A 16,269-nucleotide genomic window follows, 5' to 3' on the forward strand; every position below is an offset into this window, starting at 1 on the left:
TTTTGTGCTGTATGTGTCCCTTCACGTTTCCACTTCACTACCACGTCGAACCCAGTGGACCTAGAGATGTTTAGGAATGCGTAAATATCTTGTACAGACGTATGATACAAATGACCCCCATCACCTGACCAAGTTCGAAGCCCATGAGTTCCACAGAGTGCCCTATTCTGCTCTCTCTCTCTCTCTCTCTCTCTCTCTCTCTCTCTCTCTCTCTATATATATATATATATATATATATATATAAACAAAGGTGATGTGACTTACCAAACAAAAGTGCTGATAGGTCGATAAACACACAAACAAACACAATCATACACACAAAATTCAAGCTTTCGCAACTAACCGTTGCTTCGACAGGAAAGAGAGAAGTAGAGGGAAAGACGAAAGGATGTGGGTATTAAGGGAGAGGGTAAGGAGTCATTCCAATCCTGGAAGCAGAAAGACTTACCTTAGGGGGCAAAAAGGACAGGTATTCACTCGCACACACACACACACACACACACACACACACACATCCATCTGCACATACACAGACACAAGCAGACATTTGTAAAGGCAAAGAGTTTGGGCAGAGATGTCAGTCGAGGCAGAAGTACAGAGGCAAAGATGTTGTTGAAATACAGGAGAGGTATGAGCGGCGGCAAATTGAAATTAGAAATTAGCGGAGATTGAGGCCTGGCGGATAACGAGAAGAGAGGATATACTGAAGGGCAAGTTTCCATCTCCGGAGTTCTGACAGGTTGGTGTTAGTGGGAAGTATCCAAGTAACCCGGACGGTGTAACACTGTGCCGAGATGTGCTGGCCGTGCACCAAGGCATGTTTAGCCACAGGGTGATCCTCATTACCAAACACTGTCTGCCTGTGTCCATTCATGCGAATGGACAGTTTGTTGCTGGTCATTCCCACATGGAAAGCTTCACAGTGTAGGCAGGTCAGTTGGTAAATCACGTGGGTGCTTTCACACGTGGCTCTGCCTTTGATCGTGTACACCTTCCGGGTTACAGGACTGGAGTAGGTGGTGGTGGGAGGGTGCATGGGACAGGTTTTACACCGGGGGCAGTTACAAGGGTAGGAGCCAGAGGGTCGGGAAGGTGGTTTGGGGATTTCATAGGGATGAACTAAGAGGTTACGAAGGTTAGGTGGACGGCGGAAAGACACTCTTGGTGGAGTGGGGAGGATTTCATGAAGTATGGATCTCATTTCAGGGCAGGATTTGGCCGGCCGAAGTGGCCGTGCGGTTAAAGGCGCTGCAGTCTGGAACCGCAAGACCGCTACGGTCGCAGGTTCGAATCCTGCCTCGGGCATGGATGTTTGTGATGTCCTTAGGTTAGTTAGGTTTAACTAGTTTTAAGTTCTAGGGGACTAATGACCTCAGCAGTTGAGTCCCATAGTGCTCAGAGTCATTTGAACCCGGGCAGGATTTGAGGAAGTCGTATCCCTGCTGGAGAGCCACATTCAGAGTCTGATCCAGTCTCGGAAAGTATGCTGTCACAAGTGGGACACTTTTGGGGTTCTTCTGTGGGAGGTTCTGGGTTTGAGGAGATGAGGAAGTGGCTCTGGTTATTTGCTTCTGTACCAGGTCAGGAGGGTAGTTGCGGGATCTGAAAGCTGTTTTCATGTTGTTGGTGTAATGGTTCAGGGATTCTGGACTGGAGCAGATTCATTTGCCACGAAGACTTAGGCTGTAGGAAAGAGACCGTTTGATGTGGAATGGGTGGCAGCTGTCATAATGGAGGTACTGTTGCTTGTTGGTGGGTTTGATGTGGACGGACGTGTGAAGCTGGCCATTGGACAGGTGGAGGTGAATGTCAAGGAAAGTGGCATGGGATTTGGAGTAGGACCAGGTGAATTTGATGGAACCAAAGGAGTTGAGGTTGGAGAGGAAAATGTCATCAATAAATCTGTACCAAACTTTGGGTTGGCAGGCCTGGGTAACCAAGAAGGCATCCTCTAAGTGACCCATGAATAGGTTGGTGTACCAAGGGGGCCATCCTGGCTGTTCCCTTTAGTTTTTGGTATGTTTGGCCTTCGAAAGTGAAGAAGTTATGGGTCAGGATGAAGCTGGCTAAGGTAATGAGGAAAGAGATTTTAGGTAGGGTGGCAGGTGATAGGCGTGAAAGGAAGTGCTCCATCGCAGCAAGGCCCTGGACGTGCGGAATATTTGTGTATTAGGAAGTGGCATCAATGGTTACAAGGATGGTTTCTGGGGGTAACAGACTGCGTAAGGATTCCAGGCATTCGAGAAAGTGGTTGGTGTCTTTGATGAATGATGGGAGACTGCATGTCATGGGTTGAAGGTGTTGATCTACGTAGGCAGAGATAGTTTCTGTGGGGGCTTGGTAACCAGCTACAATGGGACGGCCGGGATGATTGGGTTTGTGAATTTTAGGAAGAAGGTAGAAGTTAGGGGTGCGGGGTTTTGGTGGGGTCAGGAGGTTGATGGAGTCAGGTGAAAGGTTTTGTAGGGGGCCTAAGGTCTCTGAGGATTCCTTGAAGCTCCGCCTGGACATCAGGAATGGGATTACCTTGGCAAACTTTGTAAGTAGTGTTGTCTGAAAGCTGGCGCAGTCCCTCAGCCACATACTCCCGACAATCAAGTACCACGGTCGTGGAGCCCTTGTCCGCCAGAAGAATGACGATGGATCGGTCGGCCTTCAGATCACGGATGTCCTGGGCTTCAGCAGTGGTTATGTTGGGAGTTGGATTAAGGTTTTTCAAGAAGGATTGAGAGGCAAGGCTGGAAGTCAGAAATTCCTGGAAAGTTTGGAGGGGGTGATTTTGAGAAAGAGGAGGTGGGTCCCGCTGTGATGGAGGACGAAACTGTTCCAGGCAGGGTTCAATTTGGATAGTGTCTTGGGGATTTGGATCATTAGGAGTAGGACTAGGATCATTTTTCTTCGTGGCAAAGTGATATTTCCAGCAGAGAGTACGGGTGTAGGACAGTAAATCTTTGACGAGGGCTGTTTGGTTGAATCTGGGAGTGGGGCTGAAGGTGAGGCCTCTGGATAGGACAGAGGTTTCGGATTGGGATAGAGGTTTGGAGGAAAGGTTAACTACTGAATTATGGTGTTGTGGTTCCAGATTGTGCTGATTGGAATTTTGAGATATGGGGGGAGTGGAGCTGGAAGTGGGAGATTGAGTAGATGGGAGAGACTGGGTCTGTGTGCAATGAGAGGAGGTTGAGGTTTGCTGGAAAGGTTGTGAAGGGTGAGTGAGTTGCCTTTCCGGAGGTGGGAAACCAGGAGATTGGATAGTTTTTTCAGGTGGAGGGTGGCATGCTGTTCTAATTTGCAGTAGGCCTGTAGGAGGATGCTCTGAACAGCCGGTGTGGATGTGGGAGAGGATAGACTGAGGACTTTTATTAAGGATAGGAGTTGACGGGTGTGTTCATTGGCTGAGTTGATGTGTAGGTGAAGGATTAGTTGGGTGAGGGCAATGGATTGTTCAGTTTGGAACTGGTATAGGGACTGATGGAAAGAAGGGTAACAGCCAGAGATGGGAACTTTTAAGTGTGAGGTCTTTGGGGGTAATGCCAAATGTCAGACAAGCTTGAGAAAATAAAATATGGGAGTGTAATCTGGCTAGGGCGAAGGCATATTTGCGAAGGGAATGTAAATAAAACTTAATGGGGTTGTTGTGGGGATGGTGTGAGGGTGACATGGCATTAGAAGGTGGAAAGTGTAACATGAGGCTGAAATGAAAATGAAAATAAAAATATAAATATATGGGGAGAGATAAAGGTGAACTGGAAAGCAACTGGAGATCTGGTGTGATTAAAAAGGGGAAAAAGTATTGGTTATAGCTGGGCTTGTTGATCCTGTGGTGAACTTGGGTTGGTAGACAACGATGTGCACAAAGGTTAGGTGGTTGTGTTGCCGCCAAAACACGTAAAAGGGTGGAGCAATTCGGGAAAATTTCGAAAAACTGCATGCAAAGGCATTAAAAGGAGCGGTTTTGTGGTGGCAGATTGTGAAAATGAGGCTAACAATTGTCTGACGAAGAAATAATGACGTTAAAACCTGTGGGAAGGGGCTAAAAGAGATCAATGATGTGGGAAAAACCGAAATGGAAAAAAAGGTGAAAGTTATTAGAACTAGCCGAAATGGCTGTTTAATAGCTGAAAGGAACTGTTTGTGAACTGGAAACGGTGGATTTTATAGCAGCGGTAGTGTTGAAAGTGGGGAGGGAAAAAAAAATTTTTTTTTCGTTACGGTTTGGAAGTGGGTTACATATTTATTTACATTCCACATTCCCTCCGCAAACATGCCTTCGCCCTAGCCAGATTACACTCCCATATTTTATTTTCTCAAGCTTGTCTGATATTTGGCATTACCCCCAAAGGCTTCACACTTAAAGTTCCCATCTCTGGCTGTAACCCTTCTTTCCATCAGTCCCTATACCAGTTCCAAACTGAACAATCCATTGCCCTCACCCACCTAATCCTTCACCTACACATCAACTCAGCCAATGAACACACCCGTCAACTCCTATCCTTAATAAAAGTCCTCAGTCTATCCTATCCCACATCCACACCGGCTCTTCAGAGCATCCTCCTACAGGCCAACTGCAAATTAGAACAGCATGCCACCCTCCACCTCAAAAAACTGTCCAATCTCCTAGTTTCCCACCCTTCACAACCTTTCCAGCAAACCTCAACCTCCTCTCATTGCACACAGACCCAGTCTCTCCCATCTACTCAATCTCCCACTTCCAGCTCCACTCCCCCCAAAACCTCAAAATTCCAATCAGCACAATCTGGAACCACAACACCCTAATTCAGTAGTTAACCTTTCCTCCAAACCTCTCTCCCAATCCGAAACCTCTGTCCTATCCAGAGGCCTCACCTTCAGCCCCACTCCCAGATTCAACCAAACAGCCCTTGTCAAAGATTTACTGTCCTACACCCGTACTCTCTGCTGGAAGTATCACTTTGCCACGAAGAAAAATGATCCTAGTCCTACTCCTAATGATCCAACTCCCCAATACACTATCCAAATTGAACCCTGCATGGAACAGTTCCGTCCTCCATCACAGCGGAACCCACCTCCTCTTCCTCAAAATCACCCCCTCCAAACTTTCCAGGAATTTCTGACTTCCAGCCTTGCCTCTCAATCCTTCTAAAAAAACCTTAATCCTACTCCCAACATCACCACTGCTGAAGCCCAGGACATCCGTGATCTGAAGGCTGGCCAATCCATCGTCATTCTTCTGGCGGACAAGGGTTCCACGACCGTGGTACTTGATTGTCGGGAGTATGTGACTGAGGAACTGCGCCAGCTTTCAGACAACACTACTTACAAAGTTTCCCAAGGTAATCCCATTCCTGATGTCCAGGCGGAGCTTCAAGGAATCCTCAGAACCTTAGGCCCCCTACAAAACCTTTCACCTGACTCCATTAACCTCCTGACCCCACCAACACCCCGCACCCCTATCTTCTACCTTCCTCCTAAAATTCACAAACCCAATCATCCCGGCCGTCCCATTGTAGCTGGTTACCAAGCCCCCACAGAACGTATCTCTGCCTACGTAGATCAACACCTTCAACCCATGACATGCAGTCTCCCATGCTTCATCAAAGACACCAACCACTTTCTCGAACGCCTGGAATCCTTACCCAATCCGTTACCCCCAGAAACCATCCTTGTAACCATTGATGCCACTTCCTTATACACAAATATTCCGCACGTCCAGGGCCTTGCTGCGATGGAGCACTTCCTTTCACGCCGATCACCTGCCACCCTACCTAAAACCTCTTTCCTCATTACCTTAGCCAGCTTCATCCTGACCCATAACTTCTTCACTTTCAAAGGCCAGACATACCAACAACTAAAGGGAACAGCCACGGGTTACCAGGATGGCCCCCTCGTACACCAACCTATTCATGGGTCACTTAGAGGAAGCCTTCTTGGTTACCCAGGCCTGCCAACCCAAAGTTTGGTACAGATTTATTGATGACATCTTTATGATCTGGACTCACAGTGAAGAACAACTTCAGAATTTCCTCTCCAACCTCAACTCCTTTGGTTCCATCAGATTCACCTGGTCCTACTCCAAATCCCATGCCACTTTCCTTGACGTTGACCTCCACCTGTCCAATGGCCAGCTTCACACGTCCGTCCACATCAAACCCACCAACAAGCAACAGTACCTCCATTATGACAGCTGCCACCCATTCCACATCAAACAGTCCCTTCCCTACAGCCTGAGTCTTCGTGGCAAACGAATCTGCTCCAATCCGGAATCCCTGAACCATTACACCAACAACATGAAAACAGCTTTCGCATCCCGCAACTACCCTCCTGACCTGGTACAGAAGCAAATAACCAGAGCCACTTCCTCATCTCCTCAAACCCAGAACCTCCCACAGAAGAACCCCAAAACTGCCCCACTTGTGACAGGATACTTTCCGGGACTGGATCAGACTCTGAATGTGGCTCTCCAGCAGGGATACGACTTCCTCAAATCCTGCCCACTCCACCAAGAGTGTCTTTCTGCCGTCCACCTAACCTTTGTAACCTCTTAGTTCATCCCTATGAAATCCCCAAACCACCTTCTCTACCCTCTGGCTCCTACCCTTGTAACTGCCCCCAGTGTAAAATCTGTCCCATACACCCTCCCACCACCACCTACTCCAGTCCTGTAACCCGGAAGGTGTACACGATCAAAGGCAGAGCCACATGTGAAAGCACCCACGTGATTTACCAACTGACCTGCCTACACTGTGATGCATTCTATGTGGGAATGACCAGCAACAAACTGTCCATTCGCATGAATGGACACAGGCAGACAGTGTTTGTTGGTAATGAGGATCACCCTGTGGCTAAACATTCCTTGGTGCACGGCCAGCACATTTTGGCACAGTGTTACACCGTCCGGGTTATCTGGATACTTCCCACTAACACCAACCTGTCAGAACTCCGGAGATGGGAACTTGCCCTTCAGTATATCCTCTCTTCTCGTTATCCGCCAGGCCTCAATCTCCGCTAATTTCTAATTTCAATTTGCCGCCACTCATACCTCACCTGTCTTTCAACAACATCTTTGCCTCTGTACTTCCGCCTCGACTGACATCTCTGCCCAAACTCTTTGCCTTTACAAATGTCTGCTTGTGTCTGTATATGTGTGGATGTGTGTGTGTGTGTGTGTGTGTGTGTGTGTGTGTGTGTGGGTGTGTGGCTGGTTACCAAGCCCCCACAGAACGTATCTCTGGCTACGTAGATCAACACCTTCAACCCATGACATGCAGTCTCCCATGCTTCATCAAAGACACCAACCTGTCCTTTTTTCCCCCTAAGGTAAGTCTTTCCGCTCCCGGGATTGGAATGACTCCTTACCCTCTACCTTAAAACCCACATCCTTTCGTCTTTCTGTCTCCTTCCCTCTTTCCTGATGAAGCAACTGTTGGTTGCGAAAGCTTGAATTTTGTGTGTGTGTGTCTATATATAATTGTACTGCACATAGGACAGGAGGTATGCCATCATAAACATTGAGATGTATGACAAATTGATTTTTCTTAAGATGGGGTGCAAATTACCCAAATGATACTCAACCAGTGTTTGAGAATGAGAGCACTTGGTAACCTCCAGCAAACATTACACATGATTTGAAACCTTTTCTCAATTACAGAATGACAAAACAATGAAACTAAATTGGCGTTAATGATTCTCTAAAGAACTGGTGGTGGTGGGGTTACTGGTTTAACACCAAGAAAGAGGCATGCATTCTTTCATCAGGCTCTAAAGGCTTTTAATATGTTACATATTTATATAAAACATGCTCTTGGAGTTTGGATATTAATACAGGACTAGAATTCAGAGAGACTGGACATTTCCTGGTTTATGAAACCAGTTTAAATTTTCTTCACTATCCTGATATCTTACACTAGTGCAATTGTCATATTGTATCCAATTACGGAAATAGTAAAATAAGTGAAAATGAAATTCTTCATAGTTTAACTGGCTTACGTTATTGTTACATTGTTTTCAGTTCCTTAGCTGTTGCATAGAATGGTGACTAACAATGACATTTTCATTTGACATTGGAGATATTACTGACCTCATCAAGAAACAACAGTGTTACTTGATAGCTTGCTGTGAAGTAATGTTTTCAGTGTCCTAATACTAATGTTGTCAAATGAGCACTAGAAAAGAATTTTAGCAGTATTTAGATTGCAGCAGTGTATTCATGTAGTCTGCATGCTGATGAAACAGGAGTGTGATTGACACGAATATTGAGAAACAGGGTTGTTTCTGTAGCTTTTGGTGCTGTAGAAGGTCCCAAAATTGGAGAAAATGGAAGATAGAAAAATGAACAAAAGAAAGGGTAATAAGACATACTGAAACTGGTCCAAAAGAGAATATTAGAAATGGGAAAAACTATTTTGGAGTAACAACAGGAGTAACACTTTTCTGGAAGTGTATGAAGTGAATGGTAATTAGAGCCTTTGAAAGACATAAATCAGAAAAATCTACAGAATCATGGATTTACAAACCTTTCACCTATACTTCAGAGAAGCAGATGACTTGAGCAGCCCTTCATGAATTTAGCAACAGGCCGGATGTCTCTTGTACAGTTTGCCAATCGTTAACGTACTACTCTGTCACACAGCCTTTTAAGTCCCTTTTTGGGTGTGTTAATAGTTGTAAACATCAGTATTTGTGATAGTAATTCAGCCCAATAATTTATTGATAACTATTTGTGACAGACTTCAAATTACAGGCATAGTAATTAGACTCCAAAAAGATCTATAGCAATATTTCTCTGATCTTGGACATTTATGGTACATGTAATGTGCACTAAGAGGAAATTGTATAGTTCTGATGAACATACACACTTCTCCAGAATGAGATTTTCACTCTGCAGCGGAGTGTGCGCTGATATGAAACTTACTGACAGATTAAAACTGTGTGCCGGACCGAGACTTGAACTCGGTACCTTTGCCTTTCGTGGGCAAGTGCTCTACCAACAGAGCTACCCAAGCACGACTCATGCCCTGTCCTCATAGCTTTACTTCTGCCAGTAGCTCGTCTCCTACCTTCCAAACTTAACAGAAGCTCTCCTGCGAACCCTGCAGAACTAGCACTTCTGAAAGAAAGGATATAGAGGAGACATGGCTTAGCCACAGCCTGGGGGATGTTTCCAGAATGAGAATTTCACTCTGCAGCAGTGTGTGCTCTGATATGAAACTTCCTGGCAGGTTAAAACTGTGTGCCTGACCAAGACTCGAACTTGGGACCTTTGCCTTTCGCGGGGAAGTGCTTGGTAGAGCACTTGCCCGCGAAAGGCAAAGGTCCCGAGTTCGAGTCTCTGTCCGGCACACAGTTTTAATCTGCCAGGAAGTTTCATACACACTTCTATTTCTACTGAATAGACTAGTTACATATTTAGCTAAGATATTCAGTATATAGTTACGGTTCCAAGCATAAATATTTTGAACTGATATTATTGTGCCGTGTTAGTTCTTTTAAAAACATGTAACAATACTTTCACACTGGCAGCTGGAATATGACACAAGCTAATAACTTTACAGAAAAGGTGGTAAATCATGGATTTTTTACGTCCCAAAACAATACACAAACCAGATGCATGAAAATAATGAAGGAAAAGAAAAGTTCTCAACATCCAGCAAGAGGCAAAATTGATGATGATGGACTGCAGTTTCCAAAATGAATCATTCATTCTGCAGTCGAGTGTGTGCTGTGAAACTTCTTGATTAAAACTCTTTATAGGTACGGGGACTCTAACCTTGATCTCTACCTTTGTGGACATCACTTTTACCGACTGAGCTTGACAGTGAGTGATTACTGGTAGAATTTAAACTGTGAAGGCAGGTCATGTGCTATGCCAGGATAACTCAATGAGTAGGGGCATTGCTCCTGAAAGGTGATGGTCCCAAGTCCTGGTTTGGCATAAAGTTTTAATCAGTCGGGAAGTTTCATTGCATACAGTTATCTAAACAGGTCTTTTCTCTCCTTGCCTCCCAGTCGTGAAGTCTGCCATCCCTTGGTCAGTCCATATTAAAGCAGACAGTTTTTAGAACTTTATGCCTCATATTCTCAGAATTTAAAAAAAAAATGTTTAATGACATCCATGTAGTTAAGAAATATTTCGAATTCTAATAGCTTTTGACTGTGACAGTATTGTGTGTGTGAGCTTCAAAATTTGAAAAATTGTCCAGTTTTCCAAATGTTCTGAGGAATTAAATTGGAGTGTACCGGTAACTCCAAAACTATTGAAGTTATAGAATTCAAGCTAGTGTTATTTAAATCCCTTAAACTGTGCTTTAATTTGAAATGCAACACAGCACTAAGATGTCATTAAACTAATCTTGCAAAGATCTAAAATATTTGTTATTTGTAAATCTCAGAAACATCCATTTTATTCCTTTCACAAAATATATTTATGTTTTTACGTATCTATGTTTGCCTGTGATAAAACTTGGGGAGGGTGAAAGGCTGATTTGAAAGGGAAATTATTTCTGAACCATAGTATTACACCACCCTGATTTTTCTTGGCAGGTCATATGGAAAGGGATGGTAAATGACAAAAATTTTTTTGCATATTTTACTCTACTGGTAAATGATGATATTTTCATTGTAGTGGTTATGAAAGTGTGAAATTTCGTATATTTTCTTTACTATGGGGGCACAACGATAAAAAATAAAAGGTGTTCCAGTTGCCCTTAAAGTTATTAGAATTGTGATAAGACTAATGGCACAGTGAGCATAATGTTCAATGATTCGAGGTTACGAAGAAGAAATTCTTCCATTACCATGGATTCAGGAGGGTAAAAGGGAACTCTTATTTAAAAGACTAGGATAGTAAACACTAAATTTTTAGTCCTGTTTCTGAGATACAAATTTCACTTTGTGTGTGTGTGTGAGAGAGAGAGAGAGAGAGAGAGAGAGAGAGAGAGAGAGTGTGCGCGCGAGAGGGAGAGGGAGAAAAGGGGGAGGGGGGGGGGGAGACAGACGACACACTATCATAAGTATAAAATTTTATGTTGTGAAAAGTGTCAGTATGAAAAATTCTTTTTGCAGTTACGGTATGGTTAAAAGAATATTGAAATTCTAACTTTATTATCAGACATTGGTGTTTGAACTATACTACCTCAGCATATATAAATGTCTAGTTTTTTTATATATATTTGTCGCATTTAGGGCATGATTTTCATCTGTTCATTGTAATTAATTTTTATGTTTTCGTATGATTTCATTTATTTTTTTTATATCTGTTGCAGTTTATGTGGATGAAAGTGCTCTTATACCAAAAAACACATCGTTAATTGTTGCGCGGGTCCCACTAACTGCTCAGCAGAAGAAAGCTTGGTAAGTAAATGTAAGAATTACTTGTCACGTAACACAGTATTAGTAGCCACATTACATTGGTTGCTTTTTTATTTTAGGGACCGCGCTGAAGCAGCTCAGCCTCTTCCAGCCTTGACAAAAGTGGTAAGCACATAATTCTACTTGTATTCAACATTAGGTACACCTCGTTACAGATGCATTAGAGAAAGCTTTAAGGGATATGTATTATAGCTGAACAGTCGTATTGTTCAAAATCATTGTGATTCTTGAAATTAATAATAACTCATCATTTATCACGATCAAAATATCAAGACAGTCGTCTTGTTTTATACTTTCAGAAAACTTTCATTAACAAATATCCATTTAAATTAGCATCAGTTAACAAACATCACTGTAAATATTGTTTTGTGATGAAATCTTGTTGTTACATATTTGTAATAAACGTACAAGTTCAGGTGTAACGGCCAGCCCTGATGCAGGACAAAGCCAAATGAGGGGTTTTGTGGTGTTTTCTAATGTTGTTGTGGACTCCAAGCACAGTCTGTAGGCCAGAATAAGTGTATGTCAGTTTACGCCTTCAGCAGTTTCCGGTCGTCGTTATCAATGTTAAGTACCTGTGTTGTCTTGCTATGCGGTGCTACATGACCATTCTCTCAGACATCTTCACTTTGTTGCAATGTGTCGGTGCTGGAAGAGGACTGTAATCTGTCCAAGCGACAAAATGATGTAAACAATTTAGTGGTAATTCTTCTGTATTTTATGCCCATGGGTGTTGATACCTAGCTACTTTTACCGTGATGGGTGAGCAGACCTCATAGCTCATAATAAACTACTTAAAACAGACATATGTCTAACTATGACATGAATGATTGAAAGTGAGTAAGTAACAGTTCTTAAAAAAAGATAGTTCACTTGTTTCTGCTCATTTACATTGTTGAGCGCATCTCTTTGTTCCGTGACCTCCAAGCCACCGGCAAGCTATGATGTCCAAAGAACAAGCTCTCCACTAGAGGACATTGAGAGAGGTTTATTCACTGCCGTGCCTTGCTGATGTCCAGAGATGACATAACTTACCCTTTATGTGCACAGATATAAAATGAGAATGTGCAGAGTGAGTTGTGTTTCTCTTACTAACTACTTAAACTATGTTTTCAGCTCTCACGAACCTCTTTTGTTGGCCGAAGAGGATAAGGGTGGAATACATTATTCTGAAGAATCCCATGTTACGCTACAGAATATATTGAGATTTATTGTGAGCTTCAGGATTTCTAGCAGTATTCACAGTTCCTTCTTGGCAATTTTGGAATTAATTATCCTGAAGCTCAGTTATAAATACTAGGGAAGCTCCATGAATAAATCTTGTCATATTGTATTAGGCCTTTAACATCAAATATGAAAAATATGCAGACCATTAAACAGACGTATAAAAATTCTAGTTAAAGTTTTCTAAATTAAATTTGGTAAGTCATCATGCGGTGAACAGTTGTTAAATGGTATCTCTTTTGCTGTTCCTGATTGTTGTGAATGCAGGTCATCGCATTGAGAAGCATTTTTAACCTGGAACATAAATATGGTATTCAATTATCAAATGTTACCCAGTCAAGTAGAAATGAAAATTCGTTTCTTTTAATAGTTTATTCATCATTGTTCTTCCACATGTCCTTACAAATGTTTCCACAAAGTTTCATTGTCCTGCGATCACTTCCTTTTCATGGAGGCCTGGCCCTCTCAGGTAGAGAAAGTTTAATTATAACCATCCTGTATTTAATTTAAGGGTGATTAAATATTCTATTCAGAAATGAATATCATCACTGTCATTAAGCCATCTACTGTAGAAATTTTGCTGGACGTGGTTCTTAAGTCAGTTAATGTGCTGTACAACAGTCAGTCTAATTCAGCTGTTTCCTGTAAAAGTGTGAATTCCAGGAGACCTGATATTACTACTTGGCTTGAAAATAAAAATATTCCATATAGTGCAAGTCAGGCACACATTAAACTCTTGCTACATATTTATTTAAACAAAAATACACACAAAAATGTTCAGTCTTGTTGTTTATGAGCAATAATCCCATGCAGTTAATTCGAGAAGTAGACTAAAGGTTATGTGAAAAATGAGGATGGGGATTGGGTGAGAGCTTCGCAGATCATCAATTCTTAATGCAAATACTGACCTCCGACATCAGACAAAAATAAATGTAATGAAATATGCGTAAATAGATGAAGACACCTGATATTGTAAAAATACATAATCATTTATCAGTCTCTGGAATCAGTACCAACAGTTAAGTATCCATGAGTGCCCAGTTGTGACTTCAGACGGGTAAAGATATTTAATTTACATGTGTAAGAGTCACTTGTTTATCTAGTTCAAGGCTACTGTCTGTTAGTCTGGGATCCTTATCAATTGGATTAATGGAAGAGTTAAGAAAGAGCTGTGCAGTTTGTTGCAGTTTTGTTTCTGCACAGAGCGCATCAATAAATAGACCATGATGTCCAATGGGGCATTGTACAAGCCTCAAAAATTCTAAGGGCACACACATTACAAAAAAGTTCATAGACTGAACATGTTACTTCCTCCAACAAACATCTTAGTGATTATGATGGTAGAATAAGAGACTCTTGGGGTTGCAGAGCGTGGTGATGGTAATGACGGAGTTTCTTTCTTGCACTAGCCACAAATTGAACAGAAATTATATATATATATATATATATAAAAAACGAAGATGATTTGACTTACCAAATGAAAGTGCTGGCAGGTCGACAAACACACAAACAACCACAAACGTACACACAAAATTCAAGCTTTCGCAACAGACTGTTGCCTCATCAGGAAAGAGGGAAGGAGAGGGAAAGACGAAAGGAAGTGGGTTTTAAGGGAGAGGGTAAGGAGTCATTCCAATCCCGGGAGCGGAAAGACTTACCTTAGGGGGAAAAAAGGACGGGTATACACTCGCGCACACACACATATCCATCCACACATATACAGACACAAGCAGACATATTTAAAGACAAAGAGTTTGGGCAGAGATGTCAGTCGAGGCAGAAGTGCAGAGGCAAAGATGTTGTTGAATGACAGGTGAGGTATGAGTGGCGGCAACTTGAAATTAGCGGAGATTGAGGCCTGGTGGATAACGGGAAGAGAGGATATATTGAAGAGCGAGTTCCCATCTCCGGAGTTCGGATAGGTTGGTGTTAGTGGGAAGTATCCAGATAACCCGGACTGTGTAACACTGTGCCAAGATGTGCTGGCCGTGCACCAAGGCATGTTTAGCCACGGGGTGATCCTCATTACCAACAAACACTGTCTGCCTGTGTCCATTCATGCGAATGGACAGTTTGTTGCTGGTCATTCCCACATAGAATGCGTCACAGTGTAGGCAGGTCAGTTGGTAGATCACGTGGGTGCTTTCACACGTGGCTCTGCCTTTGATCGTGTACACCTTCTGGGCTACAGGACTGGAGTAGGTGGTGGTGGGAGGGTGCATGGGACAGGTTTTACACCGGGGGCGGTTACAAGGGTAGGAGCCAGAGGGTAGGGAAGGTGGTTTGGGGATTTCATAGGGATGAACGAAGAGGTTACGAAGGTTAGGTGGACGGCGGAAAGACACTCTTGGTGGAGTGGGGAGGATTTCATGAAGGATGGATCTCATTTCAGGGCAGGATTTGAGGAAGTCGTATCCCTGCTGGAGAGCCACATTGAGAGTCTGATCCAGTCCCGGAAAGTATCCTGTCACAAGTGGGGCACTTTTGTGGTTCTTCTGTGGGAGGTTCTGGGTTTGAGAGGATGAGGAAGTGGCTCTGGTTATTTGCTTCTGTACCAGGTCGGGAGGGTAGTTGCGGGATGCGAAAGCTGTTTTCAGGTTGTTGGTGTACTGCTTCAGGGATTACGGACTGGAGCAGATTCGTTTGCCACGAAGACCTAGGCTGTAGGGAGGGGACCGTTTGATGTGGAATGGGTGGCAGCTGTCGTAATGGAAGTACTGTTGCTTGTTGGTGGGTTTGATGTGGACGGACGTGTGAAACTGGCCATTGGACAGGTGGAGGTCAACATCAAGGAAAGTGGCAGGGGATTTGGAGTAGGACCAGGTGAATCTAATGGAACCAAAGGAGTTGAGGTTGGAGAGGAAATTCTGGAGTTCTTCTTCACTGTGAGTCCACATCATGAAGATGTCATAAATAAATCTGTACCAAACTTTGTGTTGGCAGGCCTGGGTAACCAAGAAGGCTTCTTCTAAGCGACCCATGCATAGGTTGGCGTACGAAGGGGCCATCCTGGTAACCCATGGCTGTTCCCTTTAATTGTTGGTATGTCTGGCCTTCAAAAGTGAAGAAGTTGTGGGTCAGGATGAAGCTGGCTAAGGTAATGAGGAAAGAGGTTTTAGGTAGGGCGGCAGGTGATCGGCGTGAAAGGAAGTGCTCCATCGCAGCGAGGCACTGGACGTGCGGGATATTTGTGTATAAGGAAGTGGGATCAATGGTTACAAGGATGGTTTCTGGGGGTAACGGATTGGGTAAGGATTCCAGGCGTTCGAGAAAGTGGTTGGTGTCTTTGATGAAGGATGGGAGACTGCACGTAATGGGTTGAAGGTGTTGATCTACGTAGGCAGAGATACTTTCTGTGGGGGCTTGGTAACCAGCTACAATGGGGCGGCCGGGATGATTGGGTTTGTGACTTTTAGGAAGAAGGTAGAAGGTAGGGGTGCGGTGTGTCGGTGGGGTCAGGAGGTTGATGGAGTCAGGTGAAAGGTTTTGCAGGGGGCCTAAGGTTCTGAGGATTCCTTGAAGCTCCGCCTGGACATCAGGAATGGGATTACCTTGGGAAACTTTGTAAGTAGTGTTGTCTGAAAGCTGACGCAGTCCCTCAGCCACATACTCCCGACAATCAAGTACCACGGTCGTGGAACCCTTGTCCACCGGAAGAATGACGATGGATCGGCCAGCCTTCAGATCACGGATGTCCTG

The 16,269-nt window shown here is 43.6% G+C and overlaps 1 protein-coding gene across 4 annotated transcripts in view; it reads left to right on the forward strand.

Annotated features, from left to right (window-relative positions):
* Positions 1 to 16,269, forward strand: part of LOC126458605 (E3 ubiquitin-protein ligase RBBP6) — a 387,537-nt gene that overhangs the window by 75,945 nt on the left and 295,323 nt on the right. For all 4 annotated transcript variants that reach the window (XM_050095761.1, XM_050095763.1, XM_050095764.1 and 1 more), the window contains exons 3-4: positions 11,241 to 11,328; positions 11,406 to 11,451. In XM_050095761.1, the coding sequence (XP_049951718.1) occupies positions 11,241 to 11,328; positions 11,406 to 11,451 (134 nt within the window). The remainder of the gene's footprint in view (positions 1 to 11,240; positions 11,329 to 11,405; positions 11,452 to 16,269) is intronic.

The sequence above is a fragment of the Schistocerca serialis genome, chromosome 2, assembly GCF_023864345.2.
Source record: "Schistocerca serialis cubense isolate TAMUIC-IGC-003099 chromosome 2, iqSchSeri2.2, whole genome shotgun sequence".
Lineage (NCBI taxonomy): Eukaryota > Metazoa > Arthropoda > Insecta > Orthoptera > Acrididae > Schistocerca > Schistocerca serialis.